At 43.5% G+C, this 27,220-nt stretch overlaps 2 protein-coding genes across 14 annotated transcripts in view; both read right to left on the reverse strand.

Moving 5' to 3' along the window:
• Positions 1-4,454, reverse strand: part of LOC109873123 (calpain-5) — a 76,869-nt gene extending 72,415 nt beyond the window's left edge. The window contains exons 1-2 of the mRNA XM_020464670.2: positions 4,268-4,454; positions 3,322-3,362 (exon numbers count right to left, since the gene is read on the reverse strand). Of these exons, the coding sequence (XP_020320259.2) occupies positions 3,322-3,323 (2 nt within the window). The 5' untranslated portion in view covers positions 3,324-3,362; positions 4,268-4,454. The remainder of the gene's footprint in view (positions 1-3,321; positions 3,363-4,267) is intronic.
• A 1,001-nt stretch (positions 4,455-5,455) lies between these two features.
• Positions 5,456-25,515, reverse strand: LOC109872879 (cullin-5). Of its 13 annotated transcripts, none has more exons than XM_031808157.1 (20): positions 25,420-25,449; positions 23,681-23,790; positions 23,225-23,324; positions 22,124-22,274; positions 20,837-21,013; positions 20,444-20,585; positions 19,878-20,023; positions 19,159-19,239; positions 17,683-17,776; positions 16,072-16,202; positions 13,172-13,279; positions 12,947-13,011; positions 12,565-12,697; positions 11,049-11,180; positions 10,853-10,976; positions 10,136-10,311; positions 9,881-10,042; positions 7,667-7,785; positions 7,362-7,485; positions 5,456-7,149 (listed from the first exon to the last, which is right to left on the reverse strand). In XM_031808157.1, the coding sequence occupies exons 4-20, from the start codon at positions 22,247-22,249 to the stop codon at positions 6,955-6,957; spliced, it is 2,235 nt and encodes a 744-aa protein (XP_031664017.1). In that variant the 5' UTR covers positions 22,250-22,274; positions 23,225-23,324; positions 23,681-23,790; positions 25,420-25,449; the 3' UTR covers positions 5,456-6,954. The 13 variants fall into 13 exon arrangements, with proteins under 13 accessions (XP_031664017.1, XP_031664016.1, XP_020319882.1 ...); XM_031808156.1 differs by having other exon boundaries at positions 25,301-25,430; XM_020464293.2 differs by lacking the exon at positions 22,124-22,274 and having other exon boundaries at positions 25,420-25,515.
• Positions 25,516-27,220: the final 1,705 nt, after the last annotated feature.

Genomic DNA, 27,220 nt, shown 5'->3' on the forward strand with positions numbered 1-27,220 from the left:
TTGAACAGTCGTGTCAAATAAAACTGTGAAGGACCTCGGTGTTACTCTGGACCCTGATCTCTCTTTTGACGAACATATCAAGACTGTTTCAAGGACAGCTTTTTTTCCATCTACGTAACATTGCAAAAATCAAACTTTCTGTCCAAAAATGATGCAGAATTAATCCATGCGTTTGTCACTTCTAGGTTAGGCTACTGCAATGCTCTACTTTCCGACTACCCGGATAAAGCACTAAATAAACTTCAGTTAGTGCTAAATACGGCTGCTAGAATCCTAACTAGAACCAAAAAATGTGATCATTACTCCAGTGCTAGCCTCCCTACACTGGCTTCCTGTTAAGGCAAGGGCTGATTTCAAGGTTTTACTGCTAACCTACAAAGCATTACAAGGGCTTGCTCTTACCTATCTTTCTGATTTGATCTTGCCGTACATACCTACACGTACGCTACGATCACAAGACGCAGGCCTCCTAATTGTCCCTACAATTTCTAAGCAAACAGCTGGAGGCAGGGCTTTCTCCTATAGAGCTCCATTTTTATGGAATGGTCTGCCTAACCATGTGAGAGACGCAGACTCGGTCTCAACCTTTAAGTCTTTACTGAAGACTCATCTCTTCAGTGGGTCATATGATTGAGTGTAGTCTGGCCCAGGAGTGTGAAGGTGAACAGAAAGGCTCTGGAGCCTTGCCGTCTCTGCCTGGCCGGTTCCCCTCTCTCCACTGGGATTCTCTGTCTCTAACCCTATTACAGGGGCTGAGTCACTGGCTTACTGGTGCTCTTCCATGCCGTCCCTAGGAGGGGTGCGTCACTTGAGTGGGTTGAGTCACTGACGTGATCTTGCTGTCTGGGTTGGCACCCCCCCTTGGGTTGTGCCGTTGGGGAGATCTTTGTGGGCTATACTCGAACTTGTCTCAGGATGGTAAGTTGGTGGTTGAAGATATCCCTCTAGTGGTGTGGGGGCTGAGCTTTGGCAAAGTGGGTGGGGTTATACCCTGCCTGTTTGGTCCTGTCCGGGGGTATCATCGGATGGGGCCACAGTGTCTCCTGACCCCTCCGGTCTCAGCCTCCAGTGTTTATGCTGCAGTAGTTTAATGTGTCGGGGGGCTATGGTCAGTTTGTTATACCTGGAGTGTCTTATCTGGTGTCCTGTGTGAATTTAAGTATGCTATCTCTAATTCTCTCTTTCTTTCTTTCTCTCTCTCGGAGGACCTGAGCCCTAGGACCATGCCTCAGATCTACCTGGCATGATAACTCCTTGCTATCCCCAGTCCACCTGGCCGTGCTGCTGCTCCAGTTTCAACTGTTCTGCCTGAGGCTATGGAACCATTACCTGTTCACCGGACGCGCTACCTGTCCCAGACCTGCTGTTTTCAACTCTCTAGAGACAGCAGGAGCGGTAGAGATACTCTTAATGATCGGCTATGAAAAGCCAACTGACATTTACTCCTGAGGTGCTGACTTGCTGCACCCTCGACAACTACTGTGATTATTATTATTTGACCATGCTGGTCATTTATGAACATTTGAACATCTTGGCCATGTTCTGTTATTATCTCCACCCGGCACAGCCAGAAGAGGACTGGCCACCCCTCATAGCCTGGTTCCTCTAGGTTTCTTCCTAGGTTTTGGCCTTTCTAGGGAGTTTTTCCTAGCCACCGTGCTTCTACACCTGCATTGCTTGCTGTTTGGGGTTTTAGGCTGGGTTTATGTAGAGCACTTTGAGATATCAGCTGATGTAAGAAGGGCTATATAAATACATATGATTCGATTAATACCTGTGTCACTAGCCACTTTAAACAATGCCACTTAATATAATGTTTACATACCCTACATTACCCATCTCATATGTATATACTGAACTCGATACCATCTACTGCATCTTTCCTATGCCATTATGTACCATCACTCATTCATATATCTTTATGTACATATTCTTCATCCTTTTACCCTTGTTTGTATAATGTAGCTGTTGTGAAATTGTTAGGTTAGATTACTCGTTGGTTATTACTGCATTGTCGGAACTAAAAGCACAAGCATTTCGCTACACTCGCATTCAAATCTGCTAACCATGTGTATGTGACAAATCAAATTTGATTTGAGAACTAGATGAAAAAAAAACCCATCTAAATCCCTCCAAACTGGACTAGGCCTATACTATAATACTCTTAATTCATTTATTTTATTTAACCTTCATGCAGAAACACTTTTTTCAAAGTACCGTCTTGTTTTTGCAAAGAAAAACCGTATAGTCCTATCTCCGTTTTGGAAATGTTGGTGATGACAGAGAGCTTGGGACTATAAGGTTCTATCTGCATTTTTGTCTAAATGTAGTTATTAGCATAGCCTTGTTCTGTTCCATGTGCTCTACCATAGTAGTCTAAATACCCCAAATCATGTTGTTAAATTAAAGAGAATACAAGATTGAACTTTAAAGCCAATTATCGCAGAATCATCTTCTGGCAGATCGTCCCATACGCTTGATATTTCGAGTTGTCAAAATGAATCATTCAGAATTTTGATATTACATACAACTATGAACTGACATGTACAGAACATTTCTATTTTACAATAAACTCCTGATACACAAAATCAGTAATCCTGTGAAAATTAAAAACGCACATATGTAGTTCCTCGTTGCAAGGGTTAATTTGATAAACTACTAGAACATCAAGACCGAGAAAGACCGAAAAAGACAGACAGAGGGGTGGGACGAGAGAGAGAGCAAGAGAAATGGGAAGGGAGATCCCCCTCTTTCTCTTTGGTGGTGTGGTAATGTACAGAGAGATAGAAATAGGGGAATCTCTCTTTCCATCCCTGACTGTGGTAGCGCAGAGAGAAAGAAATAAAACAACTAAGAGGATATCTGCACTGGTTGGCTGGTGGAGGGGTGCACCACAGGCAGGCAGGGCCTTCCCCCTCGCCCCTCCCTCTCCATGAATGTGTTATGAGGAGGGCTATCCCAGCCAGCAGCATCATGTCATCCTTTCTTCCTCTCTGCAGTATCCTTTAGCCAGCCACTAGCTGGCCAATCCATGCATCTGACACCAGGGTTTTATTCAGTGATGTTAAATGCTCTGAAGGTTGCAGATAGAAAAAGAATGAATCGAGCAGACATGGTTCCCTATTTCTATCTGAAAGACAATCATTTATGCTCTACACAAAACATTTCTATAAGAACGTTCTGTTTCCTCAACAGTCACTCCTAAACCACCAGCCATGTGATTACCTTGTAACTAAGGCATCATAATTGTCTATAACTAAAAGGCTTGTCTATATGATTCATGAGTAAAAGAGTGCATTATTGGAAAAATTGGATACTTACATGAGAGAGCGCTTTCATCCAGTATATGGTTTCACATAGACCTACATATAAGAATCAGCAAGGGAGTTAGTTGTATGTTATTCAACACATGTCAGATGACATATGGTTTGACAAATGGCTAGCATATGACAATTTCAGAAAGTCAGGTTAATAGTAGATATTTCTTATTTTTCAAAGTACTGTTGGTGTTCTGCATTAGATCTGGCCATTGATATAAATCTGCCAACAACAGTAGGGCATTTACTCAAGTCTGTATGTAACTGTTCAGGTTTGAGATTATCGGTGTAGACCATTAACATTATAACAATACGTTTATAATATCGGAGCAGCTGCTTCTGGTAGCTAAGGGAGACGACGGGATGCGCGTGGGTGTTCGCATCTCCGAAGTAGCAAGCTAGCAATGCAATCTTCCGAAATAACTCGATTGTCAAATAAAGCGCCACTCCGGCGCGCACCCTGCTGGATGGCATAAATAAGAAAGTAGGGTTTTACAGCAGCAATGGCAAATTGTAGCTAGAAATCACGGTTGCAGTAGGCTACTTCAACAACAGGGATAGGCTATTATTTTATGGGATAATATGTTGTTATTCTGTCGCCTATTGTGGGCAGCGCAAAACCTGTCTGGTAAGCACATCATGCACTGCTTCTGTCGCGCGCGGTAGCCCACAGCACGCGACCGGTCAAATTGCCCCCTCGAGCGGAACGCTTAGTGAACTGAATGCGGCTCGGCGAGGCGTAAATGGGATCATGTCTCGCGTGTCTCCCGTGCTTTGAGGACAACACACGTCGCGACAGCAGCTCGCATGCCTAACCTACTGTATTTTCTTTCCAACCACAGTCGCAGTCTCCTCATCACCACACAGCCGTCAACGCGTATTGCGCGGATTACAACAGCGGCACCTGAGGTCCCTAATGCGACTGAGGCGGTGTTGTTTTCCACTGTTACCTGAATAGAGCTCCTCTCCCTTGGACGACGTGTTCTCTCCGTTCCTCCAGGGATCCAGCGGGTCGGGTCTGGCAGTCCCGGCCGGGGCTGTGGTGATTCCTCCTCGGTCCTGCCTGCGCGACGCACCCCCCCTCTGAACCGCTTGCGGATCTCGGTCTCCTCTCTCCTCACGCGCACGCCAGGGAGGAGCCTACGAGGAGCAGCAGGCTGATCTGCGGACTGAGCATGTGCGGCGTCGGTGTCTCCCCACACACACACACTTAAATACGATACTGTACATTATTTCCCGTGCGATGAGTATGCAATTATGCCGTGGTGGCCGAGGGAAACAAAGCTGAGATCCCTTGAACCCACCATCCAAGTGCCAATCTTATTATGCAGGCTTATTCGCATACGCAGTGTCCTCAGTCTGAAAACATTATACGGGGAATGTCTTCAATAAGGTATTGGTCATGTCGGATATGTGCAATGGATGAGAATTGCTAAGTAATTCATTCCCCGAATTGTAAGTAGTTTGTTACACTCACGTGACTACGATGTGCAACAGAAGAAATAGACTGGTATAAACCGATGGAGCGAGGGACCAAGGGTAGCATCCCAAATAGCGCTCCTTTCTCCCGAAGTGTGCACTTGTTCACTTCCCTTCATGGATTTGAATGGACATTACTGGTCTATGCAAACTCCCTCTAGAGCCAATCAAATGCTTTTAAATTTGTGTCGAGTAGTGAACGAGTGCACACTTCAGGAGGAAAGCGATTATTAGGATGCAACCCCAACCATATATAGTCATGTTACCTGTAGTATTCTTGTCTAGGTTTAGGGTACACCATGTTGCACACAGATGATTTGAACCTGCGGTAGGGAGGCATTTCAGTTCACAAAGCAAGATAAAATTAGTTACCCATAACTTCCCTCAATCTCTTCAAAAAGGACTCAATTTGCCAAAATGCCTCACCCACCCTGCCATACTAGCACTCAACATCAGCTTTCTTTACTAACCAGCTGCAACCTCCGCAAATCAGAGATTCAGCACCGCTCAAGTGGACAGCGGTGGAATCGGAATTAGTCAGTTCCACCAGCAACAATGGACAGTGGCTAGCATATGCCAGAAAATGAAAGGTTATCTGAAAGTTTATTCTGCTTTGGGAAGTAGCCCAGGGTCGATTAACAAAGTTCATACAACGTTTTATAATAAGGTGCTGTTTATTTCATCATCTCATTATTAACATCTTTATGTACACTCCTTTAGCTCTGTATTGTAGTAGTTACCATCAGAGCCATGTATAAAGATACGGTTATATATAAACAGATCTTTATATATGATTCTGGCTATTACCTAGCTCTGGTCCAGCGTGTTTACGTGCGACTTGCTAATGCCATGCAAGTTCAGCATCAGTGAGCCGTACTTAAATGCTCTGGACCAGAGCTAGTTATTACCATATAATACACACAACCCCTCTTCCCCCAGAGGCTTAGCTCAGGCAGCCTGCAGAGATGAGGGGTAAAGATCCAGAAAAGGTGACATTGGCCTAATTCTAAACCGACCGCTAACAGCTATGCTTAAACTCTTCCTGTAGATCTGAAGAGATTGAATATGAGCGACCACCAATATGGTGATTACTCCAACTTGCTTTCTGATAGAGCTCCATCAAGTCTACCGTGTGTACTTATCAGATGTTGTCAGAATTTGAAAGACAAGTTCCCATGGGTAGAATGCTTGGGATCGATTTGGAACTGGGAACTAATAGCCCATAGTCCGTCTCTTTCGGGAGAACAGTTTCTGAAATATAACATACTGTTGAGAATATTTCCCCGACACAGGATAAGCCTCATTCTGGACTAAAGTGCACTTTCAATAGAGATAATCTATTGAGAAATACTTTTTAAACCCAGGACTAGTCTTAGTCTGGGCCCGGGAAACCAACCCTGAATGTCCAAGAACGGCGTCACATGTGTGACAGCAGAGAGTAATTGTCTTTAGTGCTTTGTTTGTCACCACCAGTGGCCACAAAAAACATGGCCGACAGCTTGGCTCAGACAGCTGCCAGGGGACACAACTCGTTCTGTTGAAGAGGTCCGGTGAATAGTGTTGGCCTGGCTCAAAACTAGGACTTTAGATATGGAGGGAAACAGAGCTTCTTCTAACGCTTTTCCTATTTCTTGCCATGTCGTTAGAGATACCCAACACCAACCAATGTTACTCCAATTGTGGTGGGGTGTTCATGGATGGGGTGGGAGAGGGGGCATGGTCTGCGGGGTGGTTTGACAGGGAGGACGACGCATTGCAACAGACCTTTCACAACCACCAACCATGTCCCGTCTACAGACTAGGAAACGCCTTCTAGCCAAAAACGACTGAAAACTCAGTGGGTGTCGACTCCCGCTGGGAAGCTCAAACTCATTTTCTTTCTTACCCTTTAATTTCCCCAAACAAACTCCTCCTTTTAAACATTTCTGTAACGCTGTCATAAATCAAGTCTGCACTTCCCCATGCAACAGATCATCTGTTTATTAAAGGGAGGTCAGCCTGGAAATATTCTATTGTCCATCAGGCTTGAACCCTCACGAACCAAAGATATTTCTTTCCCAAAGAGGGTCGGGCCTAAAAATATTCTATTGTCCATCAGGCCTGATGAAGAACCCCTAAAGTCACATGTTGTCACCACAATTAAACGTTGTCAACGCCGCTACGCCATGTAGAGGAAGGTGTTGAGATCAGTCTCGTCGCGCTTGATGTACTTGTGCTCGATGAGCCACTCCATCTGCTCCTTGATCATCTTCTTCTGGGGTAGGAACATGTTTTTGAGGATCTCCACCAGCTCCGTCTGCAGCTGGGCATTGGTGATCCTCTTCCTCATCTTCATGATCTGGATGATGGCCTCCTGGAAAGGGAGTGACAAGGGAGAGAGAGTGAATTTCAACTGAATTTAACCCTCCTTGCCTCCACTACATGGATTGGAGAAGAGCAAGGGGCGAAACCTCAGATCTTCTGCCCCAATGTGCGTTGAGAAGAAGATGAGGAGGGAGGACGTCAGAAATCCCCAAATTCTTATTTGCAATGATGACCTGTCAATAGGAAGCCCTTATATAGTACCTGTGTTCTCAATATCCTGAGCTGGACAATTCCTTCGTTCTCCTCCTCCCTCATTCGCTCCGTGGTGAGCTGAAGCCGGCCAATCAGGTTGATCTTCCCCCTCTTTTGGACCTTGGAGTTTTTTCTGGACACAGACACACTATTTAGGACTAGTGTCATTTTTGTGCCACGTACAAAATACATGACAACCTCCAACTTCAACCTGCAAGTTAAGTAAAGCCAGTCCAAAGAGTAATCTCTGACGTGGCGGTGGAAAGCCTGGTTGCAAACCCCAGCCTGTCACACATAGATTAGTGAACACTTACATTAGTGAGAACTCCTGGTTGACGTAGAAGAGTGTGCCCTCGGCAAAGTCTTTGGGCGAGCCCACCACGGGGTCGTAGAACAACACCTGCCGCTTTAGCTTGGGGAACGCTACCAGGGACTGGAGGAAAAGGAAAGGGAAATAGAAAGAGGTAAGGAGGAGAGACTAGTCAGTACACTTAAATGTGTAATACAAAAATAAAAACAAATTAGCTGTGAGGAGTTTAGGAGGTTGAGATAGCAGTTAACAGTCGATGAAAAATGCTTTTAAAAAGTACTAATAGTTATGGTCATATGGAATCTGCAGAGGAGCCTCAGGGTGTGTTTGTTGAATATGGGAAACCTCTAGGTGCCTTAAGCAAAGAATTAGTGTACATAAGGCATAATGATGAATATTACCCTGTTGCCTGCCACTTCAATACATGTTCACATGATCTCCTCTTTACATTTTCAGGGTATTGAAAAGTTTAACTCTCACCCAGAGGGAACACTGAGAAAAAGGAAAAAGCTGTACGAAAGGGAACTCTTTTGGATTTATATGCTTGGCACTTCACATCCATCAGGGCTTAATGAGGATTTAGACATGAGGGTCATGCTCTAATATGTTTCGTTTGAGGCTTCTCCTGGTATTAACACCTGTTAAGTGTTTATGCATTATGTAAACATTTTATTTAAAAAAATTGTAAAAAATATATACTAAAACAATAAAATGTCTCCTGGTGTTTGTTTTTGTACACAGGTGTTGCTCATCATGTCTGATTGCTTTGACACACGTTGCCTATGTGTTGCCTCTGTCATTGTGTTTATTTCTGCTCTGATGGTCTGACGACCAAAAGCTCAATACACTACATGACCAAAAGTATGTGGACACCTGCTTGTCAAACATCTCATTCCAAAATCATGGGCATTAATATGGAGTTGGTCTCCCCTTTACTGCTAAAAACAGCCTCTACTCTTCTGGGAAGGCTTTCCACTAGATGTTCTTACATTTCTGCGGGGACTTGCTTCCATTCAGCCACAAGAGCATTAGTGAGGTCAGGCACTGATGTAGAGCGATTAGGCCTGGATCGCAGTCGGCGTTCCAATTCATCCCAAAGGTGCTCGATGGGGTTGAGGTCAGGGCTCTGTGCAGGCCACTCAAGTTCTTCCACACCGGTCGACAAAACAATTCTGTATGGACCTCGCTTTGTTCACAGGGGCATTGTCATGCTGAAGAAACAGGAAAGGGCCTTCCCCAAACTGTTGCCACAAAGCTGGAAGCACAGAATCATCTAGAATGTCATTGTATGCTGTAGCATTAAGATTTCCCTTCACCGGAATTAAGGGGCCTAGCCCGAAACATGAAAAACAGCCCCAGGCTATTATTCCTCCTCCACCAAACCTTACAGCTGGCCCTATGGATTAAGGCAGGTAGCGTTCTCCTTGTATCCACCAAACCCAGATTCGTCCGTCAGACTGCCAGATGGTGAAGCGTGATTCATCATTCCAGAGAATGCGTTTTCACAGCTCCAGAGACCAATGGCGGCGAGCTTCATGCTCTAGCCAACGCTTGGCATTGCACATGGTGATCTTAGGCTTGTGTGCAGCTACTCGGTCATGGAAACCCATTTTCTGAAGCTCCCGACGAACAGTTATTGTGCTGACTTTGCTTCCAGAGGCAGTTTGGAACTCAGTAGTGCGGTCAAATGAGGATAGACGATATGCGCTTCAGCACTCTGCGGTCCCGTTCTGTGAGATTGTGTGGCCTACCACTTTGCGGCTGAGCTTTTGTTGCTCCTACACGTTTCCACTTCACAATAACAGCACTTACAGTTGACCGGGCAGCTCTAGCAGGGCAAAAGGGGTGTGGCAGAAATAGCCAAATCCACTAATTTGAAGGGGTGTCCACACACTTTTGTATATAGAGTACATTTTAAATTGTGCATTGATCCTGAGTGTGCGGAGATTCCTTTTTCCTTTAGTGTTTGTTACATATCAAATCAATAAAACGCTGTGGTTAGCAGAAGTTTTTTTCTAGTAACTTTCCCAGGTATTCCAGCAAACCTAGTTGGAAGATTGCAGGAATCAAGCAGGAATATGCAACAAATATGGAATTCCTTTAACTAAGATTTTGGGAAAACATGGTAATTTTGGGAATGTTAGAGGAATCTTGCATCCTTAATCCTTGCGATAGCTAACCCTTTGACCTCTATCTATCCATTGACACCGTGCCTTACCCATAGGGTGCGTCGGAGCTCAGCGTCAGGCAGCTCCGTGGCCAGCTTGAGGTTCTCAAAGCTGATCCTCTCCCGGGGCCTCTGGTTCCAGGCAAAAAGCACTGCCAGCTGGAAGGTGGTCACCTCCAGGTCGTACTGTCCCACCTCGTTCTTAAAGGTGATCTGGATAGAATTACACAGAGAACATAGAATGAAATATAGGATCTCTAGGGTCTGGACAGAGAGGAGGGTGCCTGCTACATGCTCTACACTCACAATGCCATTGGACATGAGGTGGTGCCAGTGCAGTTTCCTGCCGCTGTGGTTCTTCTTGTAGAAGTCCTCCACCTCGGGGATGAGATCCTCCAGCTCAGTGGGCAGTGACACAAACACCTTCTCTGAGCTTCGAGACCACGCCCCAGCATTCAGGATCTTGATGTTGACAGAGTCCGCTGCACAAGAGGAGAAGGAAGGGGGAGAAAGGAAATACACCCGAGTTCAAATCCATTATGTCTAATATATACACCATAGAGATATATAATATACTAGTATAACAACAATAATTGTTTGAAACAATATATTTGTTTCTAGAATGAAACAACTGACTAAGATGGCCGTCATTTTTTGGCAAATTGCTAAAAAGTGTATGTCCATTCTAGTTTCCTGTTTCATTCTAGAATATACACTTTCAAGTACTTGAGCTGTGCTTTTTTCTGGTACAACGGAGTCAGTGGAATAGTCCCAAAAGTGCAAACTCAAAGCAGAATCCCAAACAGGACTGTATCAATAGCATTTGTATTACTTTTCACTAGGTCTAATCCAGCCAGCTACACTAAACACCCAAACGTACAGGTACACGGGTTCGATTCCAGCTAGGGCCAGCAATACGAACATTTATGCATTCACCGTTGTAAGTGGTTTTGGATAAGTGTCTGCTAAATGGCATATATATTATATTAGGTAAATTATATTAGGTACAGCTACCTGGTTTACCTGATAGGGCCAGCTTGTTGTGTTTGTGACACTCTTTGAAGTTCTGGTTGAGATCATCGGACACCTTGATGTCCTGGAACATCCGGGCCAGCTTATTCACGTAGTCCGCGGGCATGCCTACCTCCTGTAAGCAAGGTTAGAGGTAATTGGAGAAGTGGTGTAATTGTAGCTAGTCAATCACACACACAGGTCATACCCTGAGCCACTCCACCATGTTCTCCTCGATTTCGCTGTCGGCGGAGATGTCCAGGATGAGGCGTCGCGTCAGATGGGCTTTGTGGTAGCGCATGAACACGTCTTTGTTCTGCACGTACTTCAACACCAGCAACTGCAGGATAACACACACAGAACACCACTGTGCAATCAGGGTATTCATTACTGCACACCGTAGCAAAATGTTTTGCAACGGAAAACAAGTGTTTTTTATTGAACAAGTTTAAGTAGTCCCTCCCTGTTTCAGTCCATTTTCTTCTGTTTGGGGTCTAATGAACACGACCCAGCTAAGATTGTCCCATCCAAAGAACAAACGTTTAAGTTTGCAGATCTGAAAAAAGCGGATAGGTGAAGCAACATGATCGACGCTCTCCTCAACCTAAGGCCAGATATACACTGATTTTGTGTCCGAAAATGGAGACAAATGTTTTTTTTTAATGGGAGTCATCTGCTGCTGCATGAATGACAAGGGATGATGTTTGTCTGACAAAAAAAACATATGGTCAGTTCTCTCACAGATAAAGTCACCTGAAATTGTTGACTTTAGATGTACTTTTGACAAACAAAAATAGACAATGATATACGTCATAAAGCGCCTTCGGAAAGTATTCAGACCCCTTGACTTGACACATTTTGCACCATTACAGCCTTATTCTAAAAAGTGATTTGGAAAGGCACACACCTGTCTATATAAAAAGGTCCCACATTTGACAGTGCATGTCAGAGCAAAAACCAAGCCATGAGGTCAAAGGAATTGTCCGTAGAGCTCCGAGACAGGATTGTTTCAAGGCACTGATCTGCCAAAGGGCACCTAAAGACTCACACCATGAGAAACAAGATTCTCTGTTCTGATGAAAACAAGATTGAATTATTTGGCCTGAATACCAAGCGTCACATCTGGAAGAAACCTGGCCCCATCCCTACGGTGAAGCATGGTGGTGGCAGCATCATGCTGTGGGGATGTTTTTTAGCGGAAGGGACTGGGAGACTAGTCATGATCAAGGCAAAGATGAACGGAGCAAATTACAGAGAGATCCTTGATGAAGTCCTGAGCGCTCTGGAACAGGTTCTCAGACTGGGCCGAAAGTTCACCTTCCAACAGGACAATGACCTTAAGCACACAGCAAAGACAACGTAGGAGTGGATTCGCGACAAGTCTCTGAATGTCCTTGAGTTGCCCAGTCAGAGCCCGGACTTGAACCCAATTGAACATCTCTGTAGAAACCTGAAAATAGCTGTGCAGCAACTCACCCCATCCAACCTGACAGAGCTTGAGAGAATCTGCAGAGAAGAATGTGAGAAACTCCCCAAATACAGATTTTGTACATTCTAGAATAAGGCTGTAACGTAACAAAATGTTAAGGAGTCTGAATACTTTCCGAAGGAAGTGTACAATGTAATCTGTGTTAATGCATCCAAGTGTTGCTGTAGCCATATGGAAAGCTTGCATATCATTACACACACACACACACACACACACACTCCTCCCATCCACGTACCACTTCCTTGAGCTTGGCCTCGATCTCCTCGGAGGTGAGTTTCTTGCTGAGCGGGGTTTTCCTCAGCAGCATGTCACAGTAGTTGGCGAGCAGTTCTGGACACTTTGACTCCGGCTGGGTCTTCAGACCCACCCTGACAGACAGACAGCACAGAGGAAGTAGAGCAGTGTTGTAAACACACACGTTCACTCATTAACTAATGAAGCAATTAACAATTCAGAAGTACTTTTTTATTTAAGTTGTGAAAAAACTAAAAGATCACCCAGCCCGCAGTTTTATGCAACGTCACTAAAACTGTGGGAGCATTCAACTGTGTGCAGGAATCCATCTTTAATTCAGTGAAGAAATGAAGGCATACAGTAGGACACAGAGCATCTCTTACCCTTTCTGCTTCAGCGGGAGTTCTAATTTAAAAATGGTAGCGTCGTTCACAACTGCTTTGTAAGCCTGAAGAAAAAAAACATTGGTTAGGTTATGCAGTGACAACCACGTACATATACTGTGCATATATTACCTGACAACGTTGTGTCAATGTTTGACAAATGTTGACAGAACATTGGGCTTCATTGGTAATGTTGGACCAATGTTGGACAAACGTTGTGCTGACCTTGTCCCTGGCTGTGAGGAAGCGAGGGTCATCCTGAAAGGCATCCTTCACCAGTTTACTGAAGCTGTTGAACAGGGTGAGGAGCTGCTCCACGTACTTCTCAGAGTCCTAAACACACACACACACAGAGATTATACCTTCTTTCAGTAAATACAATACAAAAGTCATATACAGAGAAGGCAAAGACTACTAAATATAATTCCCCAAAAATATCCTAAAGACCAATGTATCAAAATAAAATACTTTTGCAAGTACCCCCTTAACCTCAACAATATTCTCTGTAACAAAAGAGATTTATTTGCGGTTTTATGTGGTTGTTTATCTACTTAAAGTTCAAATGTACTGACTAAGTCGCTCTGGATGCTAAATGACCAAAATGCTTATGTAAAAATGAACACTTGCAAAGCATGCTAGGTATTATTCTAATGAGTTCCACCCCCAAACAAGACCTTATTTGAAGAATAAAATTGAATGACTGTAGAGATGGGAAACGATAGATCAAAATATATCTTGTTATAAAATACCCTAAAGAATGTATGAAAATTAAATAATGTTGTCAAAATACATTTCTATATATAAATATATATTTTCAAAATACATTTCAAGTAGGCAAAAACCCCCCGAAATAAAGCCATAGATAGAACTGTGCAGTTGCAAATCAAACCAATACGTGTGAATTCCAAACTTTTTCAATTTCAACTTATTTTCTAAAAGAACACCTTCCTAATATTAAGTTGTCGCCATGTACATTGGACTGTAGTTCAGGCCAGTGACATACAAATGACATAATACTCAAAAGTAATTGATATACGCATTTCAAATAAGTGCAGCGAAAATACTGCCCATTTGCCTTCGGAAAGTAGTCAGACCCCTTGACGTTTTCCACATTGTTACGTTACAGCCTAATTTATACAGCCTAATCTCTGGAGGGACTTGAAAATAGCTGTGCAGCAATGCTCCCCATCCAACCTGACAGAGCTTGAGAGAATCTGCAGCGAAGAATGGGAGGAACACCCCAAATACAGGTGTACCAAGCTTGTAGCGTCATACCCAAGAAGACGAGGCTGTAATCGCTGCTAAAGGTGCTTCAACAAAGTAATGAGTAAAGGATCTGAACACTTATGTAAATGTGAGAGATTTTATAATATATATATATACAGACGAAGTATATGTGTTTACATACACACAGTTCTTGTTAACAAACTATAGTTTTGGCAAGTCGGTTAGGCCATCTATTTTGTGCATGACAAGTAATTTTTCCAATAATTGTTTACAGACAGATTATTTCACAACTCCAGTGGGTCAGAAGTTTACATACACTAAGTTGACTTCGAAATGGACAATGACCCCAAGCATACTTCCAAAGTTGTGGCAAAATGGCTTAATGACAACAAAGTCAAGGTATTGGAGTGGCCATCACCTCAATCCCATAGAAATATTGTGGGCAGAACTGAAAAAGCATATCCGAGCAAGGAGGCCAACAAACATGACTCAGTTACACCAGCTCTGTCAGGAGGAATGGGCCAAAATTCACCCAACCTACTGTGGGAAGCTTCTGGAAGGCTACCCAAAACATTTGACCCAAGTTAAACAATTTAAAAGCCAAATACACTCAATTACTAGTTGGTAGCATGTGAACGTTTGACCCACTGGGAACGTGATGAAAGAAATAAAAATCCCTCACTTATTATTCTGAAATTGTACATTCTTAAAATAAAGTGGTGATCCTAACTGACCTAAGACAGGGGCTTTTTACTAGGATTAAATCTCAGGAACTGAGTTTAAATGTATGTAAACTTTCGACTTTAACTGTGTATGTATATGTAATATTTTAAATATACATTTGCAAACATTTCTATTTTTGCTTTGTCATTATGGGGTATTGTGTGTACAGTCGTGGCCAAAAGTTAAGATTGACAAATATTAATTTTCACAAAGTCTGCTGCCTCAGTTTGTATGATGGCAATTTGCATATACTCCAGAATGTTATGTAGAGTGATCAGATGAATTGCAATTAACTGCAAAGCCCCTCTTTGCCATGCAAGTGAATTGAATCCCCCAAAAACATTTCCACCCCATTTCAGCCCTGCTACAAAAGGACCAGCTGACATCATGTCAGTGATTCTCTCGTTAACACAGGTGTGAGTGTTGACGAGGACAAGGCACGAGATTACTCTGTCATGCTGATTGAGTTCGAATAACAGACTGGAAGCTTCAAAATGAGGGTGGTGGTTGGAATCATTGTTCTTCCTCTGTCAACCATGGTTACCTGCAAGGAAACACGTGCCAAAACATAGATATTTTGGGTCTATGGCCAGGAAACTCCCCAGACCTTAATCCCGTTGAGAACTTCTGGCCAATCCTCAAGAGGCGGGTGGACAAACAAAAACCCACACATTCTGACAAACTCCAAGCATTGAATATGCAAGAATGGGCTGCCATCAGTCAGGATGTGGCCCAGAAGTTAATTGACAGCATGCCAGGGCGGATTGCAGAGGTCTTGAAAAAGAAGGGTCAACACCGCAAATATTGACTCTTTGCATCAACTTCATGTAATTGTCAATAAAAGCCTTTGACACTTATTAAATGCTTGTAATTATACTTCAGTATTCCATAGTAACATCTGACAAAATATCTAAGACACTGAAGCAGCAAACTTTGTGGAAATTAATATGTGTCATTCTCCAAACTTTTTGCCACGACTGTAGATTGATGAGGGGAAAAAAACTATATAATTTTAGAATAAGCCTGTAACGTAACAAAACGTGGAAAAGTCAAGGGGTCTGAATACTTTCCGAAGGCACTGTATGTATTTTATATTTCTGTTAGTATAACACGTCTGTGTGTGTGTGAGCATGACCGTATGTGTGTGTGCGTGGGCGTGTGTGTATAGCACTCACCGAGGTGATGGTCTCGGCGGAGGCCATCATGTCGGCCAGCCCAGCAGACATGATGTGGTCCTCTAGGTCATTCAGCATGGGTTCGATGCCACTAGGCACCTTGTCCATCAAAGAGAACATGAGGTGGAGCTCTAGGAGGCGGAGAACTACAATCAAACACTGTCCAAAGTAAGCTACAGTCTATAGATTCTATACTGTACAAAAACATAAGCGCAAAATGTAAAGTGTTGGTCCCATGTTTCATGAGCTGAAATAAAAGATACCAGAATTTTTCCATCTGCACAAAAAGCTTATTTATCTCAAATTTTGTGTACCAATTTGTTTACATCCCTGTTAGTAAACATTTCTCCTTCGCCATGATAATCAAGCCACCTGACATGTGGCATATCAAGAAGCTGATTAAACAGCATGATTATTACACAGGTGCACCTTTTGCTGGGAACAATAGTAGGCCACTAAACAGGTGCAGTTATCACAACACAATGCCACAGAGGTCTCAAGTTGAGGGAGCGTGCAATTAGCATGCTGACTGCAAGAATGTCCACCAGAGCTGTTGCCAGAGAATTTCATGTTAGTTCCTCTACCATAAGCCGCCTCCAACACAGACCACATGTAACCATGCCAGCCCAGGACCTCCACATCAGGCTTCTTCACCTGCGAGACCAGCCACCCATACAGCTGATGAAACTGTGCATTTGCAAATCAAATAATTTCTGTCAGAAAACGTCTCAGGGAAGCTCATCTGCATGCTTGTCGTCCTCACTAGGGTCTTGACCTGACTGCAGTTTGGCGTTGTAAACGACTTCAGTGGGCAAATGCTCACCTTCGATGGCCACTGGCACGCTGGAGAAGTGTGCTCATTATGGATGAATCCCAGGTTCAATTGTGCTGGGCAGATGGCAGACAGCGTGTATGGAGTTGTGTGGGCGAGTGGTGTGCTGATGTCAACGTTGTGAACAGAGTGCCCCACGGTGGCGGTGGGGTTATGGTATGGACAGGCATAAGCTACGGACAATGAACATAATTGCATTTTACCTATGGCAATTTGAACACACAGGAGGTACGGTGACAAGAACCTGAGGCCCATTGTCGTGTCATTCATCCGCTGCCATCACCTCATGTTTCAGCATGATAATGTACGACTCAATGTTACAAGGATCTGTACACTATTCCTGGAAGGTGAAAATGTCCCAGTTCTTCCATGGCCTGCATATTCACCAGACATGTCAACCATTGAGCTTGGGGAAGCTCTGGATCGACGTGCACGACTGTGTTCGAGTTCCCGCCAATATCCAGCAACTTCGCACAGGCATTGAAGAGGAGTGGGACAACATTCCACAGGCTACAATGAACAGCCTGATTAACTATGTAAGGAGATGTTTCGCGCTGCATGAGTACAAGGTGGGTTTGTGGTCAGACACTGATGTTTGGGGGTTAATGTTGACAACATGTTGACTGACACACAGAATGGTCAAAGACAGAGGTTGGTTGGTTGGTTGATGTGGACAAATTGAAATAGGAAGTGAAGTGGAAGACTGCAAGGTTATTTCCTGGTTTGCAAACCTGAGCTGGCCGAGCCTTTGGTGCCAGGAGCACTCCGGCCGTACTCACTCTCTGTCTCATTTTGCTTGATCATGCCTGGACACTCGGACAAGATGGTCTCCTTAAAGGACGTCACCAGGGCGTTCACGCAACACTCCATCAGCTGAGGAGGAAAACAGAAAAACCATGGTCGCTCATATCACCAATAATATCATTTAAAAATTGTTTTATTTATATCAGCATTTGTCACAAAGTGGTTTAACATAAGGAATTATTACACTGCCATTTTTAAAGCCATGCCCTCCTCCGTTCTGGACTTTTCCTAAATAAGTCTATAACACGGTCATTGTTAGAATCTTAACATTACAAACAGAATTATACGTTAGGAAGGAATGTCGCTTTAATGGTTGACCACCCCCCCCCCCCCCCCCCCCCCCGACAGCAGGGCCTGCTCCCGACAGTTGACAATAACCGACAATTGCCTAGAAACTGAACCTAAACTATACCAAAACTAATTGAACACCTATAACAGATTAAATAAATGAAGTAAAGTATGATGGGGGAGAAAGGGGAGTTGAAGAGCGAGGGGAAGCGAACTATGCAGAATTATGTCATCCCCAATTGAGAATGAAGAACAGAGCGGACCAATCTATTGTACTGGTATATTCTAATTATGTACCCTTTATCAGACCAACGAATCCAAGCAGTCTCATCAGTCTACTCTGGCCTACTTGGAGAACATAGTGAGAAAGTGCGTCATTTATGAATGGATGCACATACTGCGTTAGAGGTGCTACAAGATCTGAATAAAAACGACTTGTGATGGGGAAGAAATATATTATGATATCTCTGATGATTATTCTTCTGATTCTGAGCCTCAACCTACACCGCTGAGAACTAAGCGCAAAAAGCAGAGGAATGTGAACACTGAGCAGGTGCCCGTTCAACCACCAAATGAAAACGGTGAGACAGGAGAGAGGAAGGGACTGCACCGCTTGGATAGAACAAGCCGGTGACATTGCTAAGGGCCGATTATCAGCACAAAATGTCACCACAGAAAGCAAACCCTACATCTCAAGCAAAAAACATCAGCAGCAACACACACACCAGCTTTCATTGTTTATGTGACGTGGACATCCTCCAACTGACGCTATTGCATAAAGACACACACCATGTAAGCACGAGCTGACAATAATTCACTATTTTCAACTGCTGTCCTATCGACACATTCATTTTAATGCCATTATTGCGTTTGTGGTGATTTTCACTATTTATGAAGCACACTTGGCGCTTATGGTAATGTTGAGGCTACTGATGTTTTTATCATTTGACCATGTGCCTTGGTGGTTGGGGTATTGTTTTGTTATAAAAGCAGTAAAAACTGTAGAAACAGTGAAATTGTTACAGCAGCACCTCTGTTTCAAAGGTTTTGTGTTCTAATGAACATGGCCCTGCTCTGAACGGGAGGGCTCCCCTGCTTTATATACAGACCTTTCTACAGCCCATAATAGTCACACAGAAGTGGTGGTGATATAGAATACTCACTGCTTGTACAGAGTTACATTCCCGTCTCGTCTCCAAGTAGCGCAGCGCCCGTTTCTCCTCCTCTCTCAACTTGGCGTCTGCCTGTTAGAACACACATCATGGTTTCACCTCAGATGGATAGCCCAGCTTACAGACAAACAGGTTTTCCTGACATCTCAGTAGAAGTCTTCCCACATTTCCTGCTTATTCTAATTTCTGGAAAACCTGGGATTTTGGGAATGGTACCAGAATTTGACAGCCTACTGAGATATCACAAAGAACCTGCTGAACAGTATTTGTCTCATACAGATCGTTTTCGATTTCTTTCGACCACTGTCATCACTGAATTCCAAATCAAACCTCAGGCACTATAGATCTGAAAGGAGTAGATAGGTTTAAACAGTGTGGTCATTGCTTCAAATTGCCTTCCAATTGGCTGTTTGGGATTTGCGCAATATGGCTTACACCTATGCAATCGTTTCAAATCTACATGAGCACCTGAGGGGTATGGACTAGGCTTGTCCATTTGGAATTCAAATTATAACTTATCGTGTGATTATGTTGACAGAGGAGAGCGGTTGTCACAGAGACAGCAGATCCTTTAATTCCAGTAACTTTATAAAAACTGCCACCCTAAAAAAAAAGTTTTCCAAAAATTCAGGATTCCACCAGTTCTGGAAAATCTGGGAATTTTCAAAACGTTATAGGAATTGTACAACCCTAACCCTGGTAATACGCACATATTTCATGTAGTTTTGAACTCCATTCTGCTGCAGGTAGGAGGGGGCCTGTGTTCTGTAGAACCTCTCGGTGGAGTCCATGTAGGCCTTCTCAAAGTTCTCTCTGTAAATCTGCAGCTTGTCATCCGTGTTTGAGCACAGGTTCACTGCAGAGGGAAGACAGGGAGGTCCCCAGGGGCCAAGTTTATCAGCATGCAATGTTTTGCAATAGTAAACAAAAATTTGCATTTCTTATTGGATGAGTCCAATTAGTCCCTTCCGGTTTCAGTACGTTTTCTTCCATTTGGTGTGTTATGAACACTACCCAGGAGGATTATAGATATCTTTGTGGAGAGGGGTTAAGAGTTAATTTCTCTCATTCACACTAACTTGTAGTAGCTCACATTTTCACGTACATCCCACATCAATGTCATTGGGGGCTTCACACCAATATCGACATGAAATATCTATCCAATTTGGCACCATGATTTGGTAAATCATCCGTTGGTATTGTATACATACACCACAGTCGTGTTCATTAGGCACCTTTCTATCCCAGCTAAAGGAGTCAGTATTGTTTTGCTCACCATAAGACTCCCTGACACCAATGACCAGCTGAGAGTCGAAGGCCTCCCCCAGGCGCTCGGCATGCACCAGCTTCATGGCGCTGTCCTGGAGCCTATTTTTGATGTTGGAGAAGATGGACTCGTTCCACGTGTCCAGCATGAGCTGAGGACACAGAAGATTATTAGAACATGGCTTTATTGTTAAATATATACACTACCGTTCAAAAGTTTGGGTCAGTTAGAAATTAAGGCTATTCCATGCGAGAAACATGCAACAATTTCAAAGGTTTTACTGATTTACAGTGCATATAAGAAAATCAGTCAATTGAAATAAAATCACAAGGCCCTAATCTATGGACTTCACATGACTGGGAATACAGATATGCATCAGTTGGTCACAGCTCCCCCCCTCACCTTCCGTACGATGCTGTCCTCTACGTTAGACTTCTTGTTGCAGCCCTGTTTGCCCATGAGCGTAATTTCCAGCTGGCAGAAGGGTTTGGGCAGGATGTCACACTGAGTGAAGAACTTCCTCCACTCAACGATGTAGGCATTCAGCAGCGCCGTGTCATCCTGGTGGCTCAACACCCGCTGTGGGGGAGAGAGCAGGGCACTTATGGACTTTATGGCATTGGAAAAACTGGGGGTAAAAGACAGTCTGCTTGGTTACTCAACATGTTGCAGGGGGAGAGAACAACTGAGTGCAGTGTTATAGACATTATGATGTTGAAAATATAGGTTCTCAGGGATAGGCTAGTAGAGTGCTTGGTTACGCAGTAGCCGACTGGCACAGATAGCTTGCTTCCAAGCTATCGTTAAGGTGTCAGCATGCCTCATTTCGGCTGGCGGCTAGCCGAAGTTGGCTAGGCAAACCAAACAAGTGTGCTCGCATACTCCCTTAAAAGACATTTGCTTGAAAAACGAGAAAAAAAAGCACAATAGTACTGTTTGTCCATTTTGAGACACCGTTGCCAGTATACACTTCCTCAAAATAGAATGAATCTAAGATAACTTAATAAATCAGTCATTCACTTTGATGTTTTTGCAGAGGATATCTCAGTCACGCAAAATGTACATCTAACTATGATGTTTGGCATAGTATTTTTCAATTAAAAAATGTGCTTGAAAATGAGTCGTCTCTTGTTTGATGACAAAGACTTTATTGAAGCATCACTACTGTTGACCAATAACCGACAAAGGACGCCTTTGGCTCCGAACTTTGGCTTGCCTCCAGGAAAAATGTGCCCCCGAACAGCCCCCCCAAAAAACTCAACGAAGTCCAAAACTAACAAATATTTCACAAAATGTTGTCATAATATATGTACGAACTCTACAGAACTGTTTCGGCTGGGAAGCGTGCGGATGCCTTTAGTAGTACTCAGTGAGGGAATAAATGGCAGTCATTTCAATGCTAGCAGGACTTAGCAGGCCTTAGCAGACAAAGCGTCAATACAGGACTAAGATTGAATCCTACTGCACCGGCTCTGACACTCGTTGGATGTGGTAGGGCTTGTAAACTATTACAGACTACAAAGGGAAAATCAGCTGCGATCTGCCCTGTGACACAAGCCTACCAGACCAGTTAAAAGCATTTTATGCTCGCTTCGAGGCAAGCAACACTGAAGCATGCAAGAGAGCACCAACTGTTCAAGGACGACTGTGCGATCAAAAACTCTCCCTGACCGAGTATGTAATACCTACATGTTTCAAGCAGACCACCATAGTCCCTGTGCCCAAGAAAGCGAAGGTGAGTACCGTCACGTAGCATTTGGACCCACTCCAATTCGCATACCGCCCCAACAGATCCACAGATGACGCAATCTCCATCGCACTCCACACTGTCCTTTCCCACCTGGACAAAAGGAACACCTATGTGAGAATGCTGTTCATTGACTACAGCTAAGCGTTCAACACCATAGTGCCCACAAAGCTCATCACTAAGCTAAGGACCCTGGGACTAAACATATTTTGCAACTGGGTCCTGGACTGATCCTCAACACTGGGGCCCCTTAGCGGTGCGTGCTTAGTCCCCTCCTGTACTCCCTGTTCACCCACAACTGCGTGGCCAAACACGACTCCAACACCATCATTAAGTTTGCTGACAACACATCAGTGGTAGGCCTGATCACCGACAACGATGAGACAGTTTATAGGGAGGAGGTCCCTATAGGCTGGGTCAGAGACCTGTCAGAGAGGTCAGAGACCCAGCAGTGTGGTGCTAGGACAACAATCTCTACCTCAATGTGAGCAAGACAAAGGAGCTGATCGTGGATTACAGGAATAGGAGGGCCGAACAGGGCCCCATTAACATCGACAGGCAGTGGAGCGGGTCGAGAGTTTCAAGTTCCGCAGGAGATTGAAAATATTTGGCAGGGGTCCCCAGATCCACAAAACGTTTTACAACAGCACCCTTGAGAGCATCCTGACTGGTTGCATCAATGCCTGATATGGCAACTGCTCGGCATCCGACTGTAAGGCGCTACAGAGGGTAGTGTGTACTGCCCAGTACATCACCGGGGCCAAGCTTCCCGCAATCCAGGACCTCTCTACTAGGCGGTGTCAGAGGAAAGCCCAACATTTTTTCAAAGACAAGTCACAGACCGTCATAGACTGTTCTCTCTGCTACCGCACGGCAAGCTGTACTGGAGTGCCAAGTCTAGGTCCAAAAGGCTACTTAACAGCTTCTATCCCAAGCCATAAGACTGCTGAACAATTAATCAAATGGCCACCGGACTATATACATTGAATATACATTTGTTGTATTCGGCGCATGTGAGAAATAAAATGTGATTTGATACATACTGCTTGTGCTTGCTTGATGAAGTCTAGGATGTCCTCTTTCAGGGCCTGGTGAATCTTGGCCGGCCCCTTGTCATCCCATAGGCATACTGCATGGACATCTCTATGGAAACCAAGAGATCAGATTCGGGCATTGGAGGAGATCAATCAATGAATCCATTTGTTGGTCTTTAACAGCTCAGACAGGCGTTAATGTGAAATGCCTGGTAAACAGAATGACAGCCTTTTCTCGAGGTATCAAGTCCAGACTGTATCACAACCGGCCGTGATTGGGAGTCCCATAGGGCGGCGCACAATTGGCCCAGCATCGTCCGGGTTAGGCTGCCATTGTAACTTAGAATTTATTCTTAACCGACTTACCTAATTAAATAAAAGGTTAAATAAATCAAACGTATTCACTAAGAACCAAACCAATCAACCTCAGTATGACAGAGCACATGGACGAGTGGCCATACTCACGAGAAGAGGTCGAACCACTGCTGTTTGGTGACTGACTCTTGGCGGAGCAGCTTGAGGACGATGGGACGCATCAAGTCCCACTTGTCCTCGAACTGGAGGGAGCCTTTGTTCTTGGTGAGAATGAGAAGGGTAGAAGTGTCACCTCTGGCTATAGCAGTTATGACAACATCAGGGGTGAACCTCAATTGTATTTACTTGATTCCTCGCATCCTCTCTCCTTGCCGCCTTCTCAAAACACATTTTAGCAGAGAGGAGGAACCTCACCTCTTCTGCTCCAATGTGATTTGAAAAGGAGATGAGAAGGGAGGATATGGGAAATCAAGGATATACAATTGATATTCATCCCAGTGGTTGCTGAATGTTTAGGAACTAGGCAGTGGGCCCACTTGAACATTAGCAGGAACACAACAGCAGTAAACAAGCCTGGTGGTGGTTAATTTCTCCAATATCATAGGACAGGCTGATTGAGGCCCATTAGTAGAAAACAGGCTTGCTTGTGCTGGATAGTTTCTATCCATAACAACAACCCAGGTGCTTCAATTCTGTAACATCTGTTTTTGTCTATAGCAAGCCATCTTACCTGTGAGGGAGTGTTACGTGTAGTGATACAATAACAATGCAGTGAGTATACAGACATGACTAGCTATAGGATCTTTCCAATTGATTTCAAGCAACTTTTGGTCGCACTCCTTTTTATTGAACTTTCCATACATGTTTGCCCATGGTAGAAGTGGTCAGAAAGGGACTTACTGGACCTGAATGACACAACATTCAGGAGATAGTGGTGCTCAAAGTTGACCCATTTTGCATACTCCACCATACCATTACACATCCTTTGTCTTTATCACTGGAAAATAATGGTTGAGTTTGATATAATTTAAAAGCTTGCAATCAGGGTTTTATGATTTCTTAATGTTCCCCAATGCTGGAACAGGAGCCTGAGTGAAACAGTTTGGGAAGCCCTGGATTAAGGCAGCCCCTCACACCTCTCTGACTCAGAGGGGTTGGGTTAAATGCGGATGACACATTTTGGTTGAATAGATTCAGTTGTGCAACTGACTAGGTATCCCAATATCCCTAATGGGAGTTTGAATCTCAGCTTCCTGGGCATTAGAGAGGAGATACGTCATAGGCGTAGTCAATGGGAACTAGGGAAAAAACAAGGTAAAATCAAGACGTCAGTAATCTTCCGAGTTTACGACTTGGAATTCCGAGTTGGACGACCTTTGAAATGGCTTTTGCACCGTTGGAGTTGGTTTTTTCCGAGTTTCCAGTTGTCTTGAACGCGGCATAAAGTACAGATACTGGGTCATCTTCTAACGTTATTGTTATACCGGCTGCCTAACTACTGTTAGCAAGCTAACTTAGTGTGTTTCATGAAAAAAGGCAATCGATCGTTGGTGAGGTTAGCTAGCAACTCAGTGAACAACAGTCATGCCAAGTTAAATGATCATGCTTTCTTAGCCAGTTAGTTGGCTGGTTAACCAGTTAGCTAACAGTTAGCCACTAACTGGCACAGCTAGCTAGCATCAGGCTAACGTTATTAACGCCAGTGACTTGGAGGGGTAAATAGCTGTCCTTTCAATGCTTGCAAGACAAACAGGACTTCATATCACCTACCTATATTGCAAGACCATCTTCAGGCATGGGCGCTTAACAATGTACAGTAATATATCATTGACTATGCAACAAAGACTGATTAAATGTAATCAAAAGTATTGAATTGCGGTGCCTGTTACCTTTAGCAAATTAGACGTCGCCATGTTCCCTGAATTTAGTTCCTCGAACAATCTCGCGAGATTTACAGGGTTGTAGTTGCCAATGGGTTTTTAACAAATCTGGAGAAACGGTTTATCATGATCATATTTCTGATTTCGTATTATTTAACCAAAACAACATTTTGAAATAGCCTACCCATGGCTTAGGTCTACTTATGAAAAACCTGTCACCCACTGAAAAACTGTGAAACACTGGAAAATAATATAAACTATTGTGTTCAGTAGCTAGGTTTCCCTCCAGTTTGTGACAGATTTTCATGCGAATATTCTAAAATGAACATAAAACAGTATGCGCATTTTCCCACCAGAGATGTGTTTCCAAGACTTTTCCCTGTTAAAAGGCTGTGCATGTTGTCGTAGCGCACATACAAATAACTTATACCGTTAAATGTTGATGTACCAAATGAAAAATATAGGTTAAATAGGTTTCCATCGAATTTTCAACTCCACTGATGGTTCGGTGGTGCACCGTCACAAAAAAAAAACTGATGCGTTATATAGCAAATATGTCCCCTCTGATCTCGGCGCATGCGCTCTAGCCAACAGCTCACAGCTACAGTGCGGGTAGGCTAACTACATTATGAGATTATTATGGATAGGAGCGATACTCATTTGTGTTTGTCAATTGGCAGGCAAGAATCGATCATCATGTCACCAGAATAAGACCCTCGATATTTATTGGAAAGGAACATCAAGTTCATCACCTTCATCACATATATATATATATTTTTTTTTTTGGGGGGGGGGGGGGTTGCCTGTTTTGCATGTTACTTTTGCATTAATACGTGTCACATATCAGTTTGCACACATATCAGTTTGTTAAAAATATATATAATTGAGTTAATAAAGCCGTTTACACACATGGTCCAGTTTTTGTTTTCTTGAGAAAGGCAGCTCCAAAATGCAGGTGTTTCAGCCTAGCTCACGGTTTTCTGTGGTGGTGGAGCCAGCAATAAATAGGAGCATTGCGCCGTGATTGGCTCAGTGTTCTGTCACTCACGGGGACACTACGTCATAGCCAAGTTTATCTCCTTAGTAAGGGTAGTTTCACCAACAAGCTTTACTGGCCTGGAAAATATGTTTCCTGCACAATTTTTCCCCACATAAAGCTCTTTTGTGGAATAATTCAGACATAACTGTAAGGAATAAGTCATTGTTCTACCCCAGCTGGCATGAGAGGAATATTGACTTTGTTCTTGATATTGTCGACAACAAGGGTAATATTCTCACATATCAACAATTTCTAACATTGAAAGAGTTTCCAATACCTTTCAGAGAGTTTATTTCTGTGATCAAAGCCGTTCCCAGTGGTCTCACTACACTTGTGAAAAGTCATCTTAATTTTGGGAATGATCACAAAGTTTATCCAGAACTCAGATTGGAAGGTGTGGGCTTACTTGAGAAATCTTGTTGTAATAAATATATAAGACAAATTCTTCATTCACAAAACCAACTTACACCGAGAGGAAAGTTTTTCTGGAACATGCTTATTCCTGACATTGTCTGGAAAAATGCATGGTTAAGACCTTACAAATACTGTATACCAAACAAAGTTAAGGAAGTGCACTTCAACATTTTACATAATATATATCCATGTAATTCTATGATCTGTCTTACTTGTTCTTTGAATGTACATTTGTGTCAGAATTTTGGGAAAACCTTGCAAAGTACTTATTTACCATTATGAACACTGCCTATAATTTTAACATAAAATATATCATATGTTACTATTGCAATGATAACAAAACCACTGAAATTATTG

This window comes from Oncorhynchus kisutch, linkage group LG28 (assembly GCF_002021735.2).
Source record: "Oncorhynchus kisutch isolate 150728-3 linkage group LG28, Okis_V2, whole genome shotgun sequence".
Classification (NCBI taxonomy): domain Eukaryota; kingdom Metazoa; phylum Chordata; class Actinopteri; order Salmoniformes; family Salmonidae; genus Oncorhynchus; species Oncorhynchus kisutch.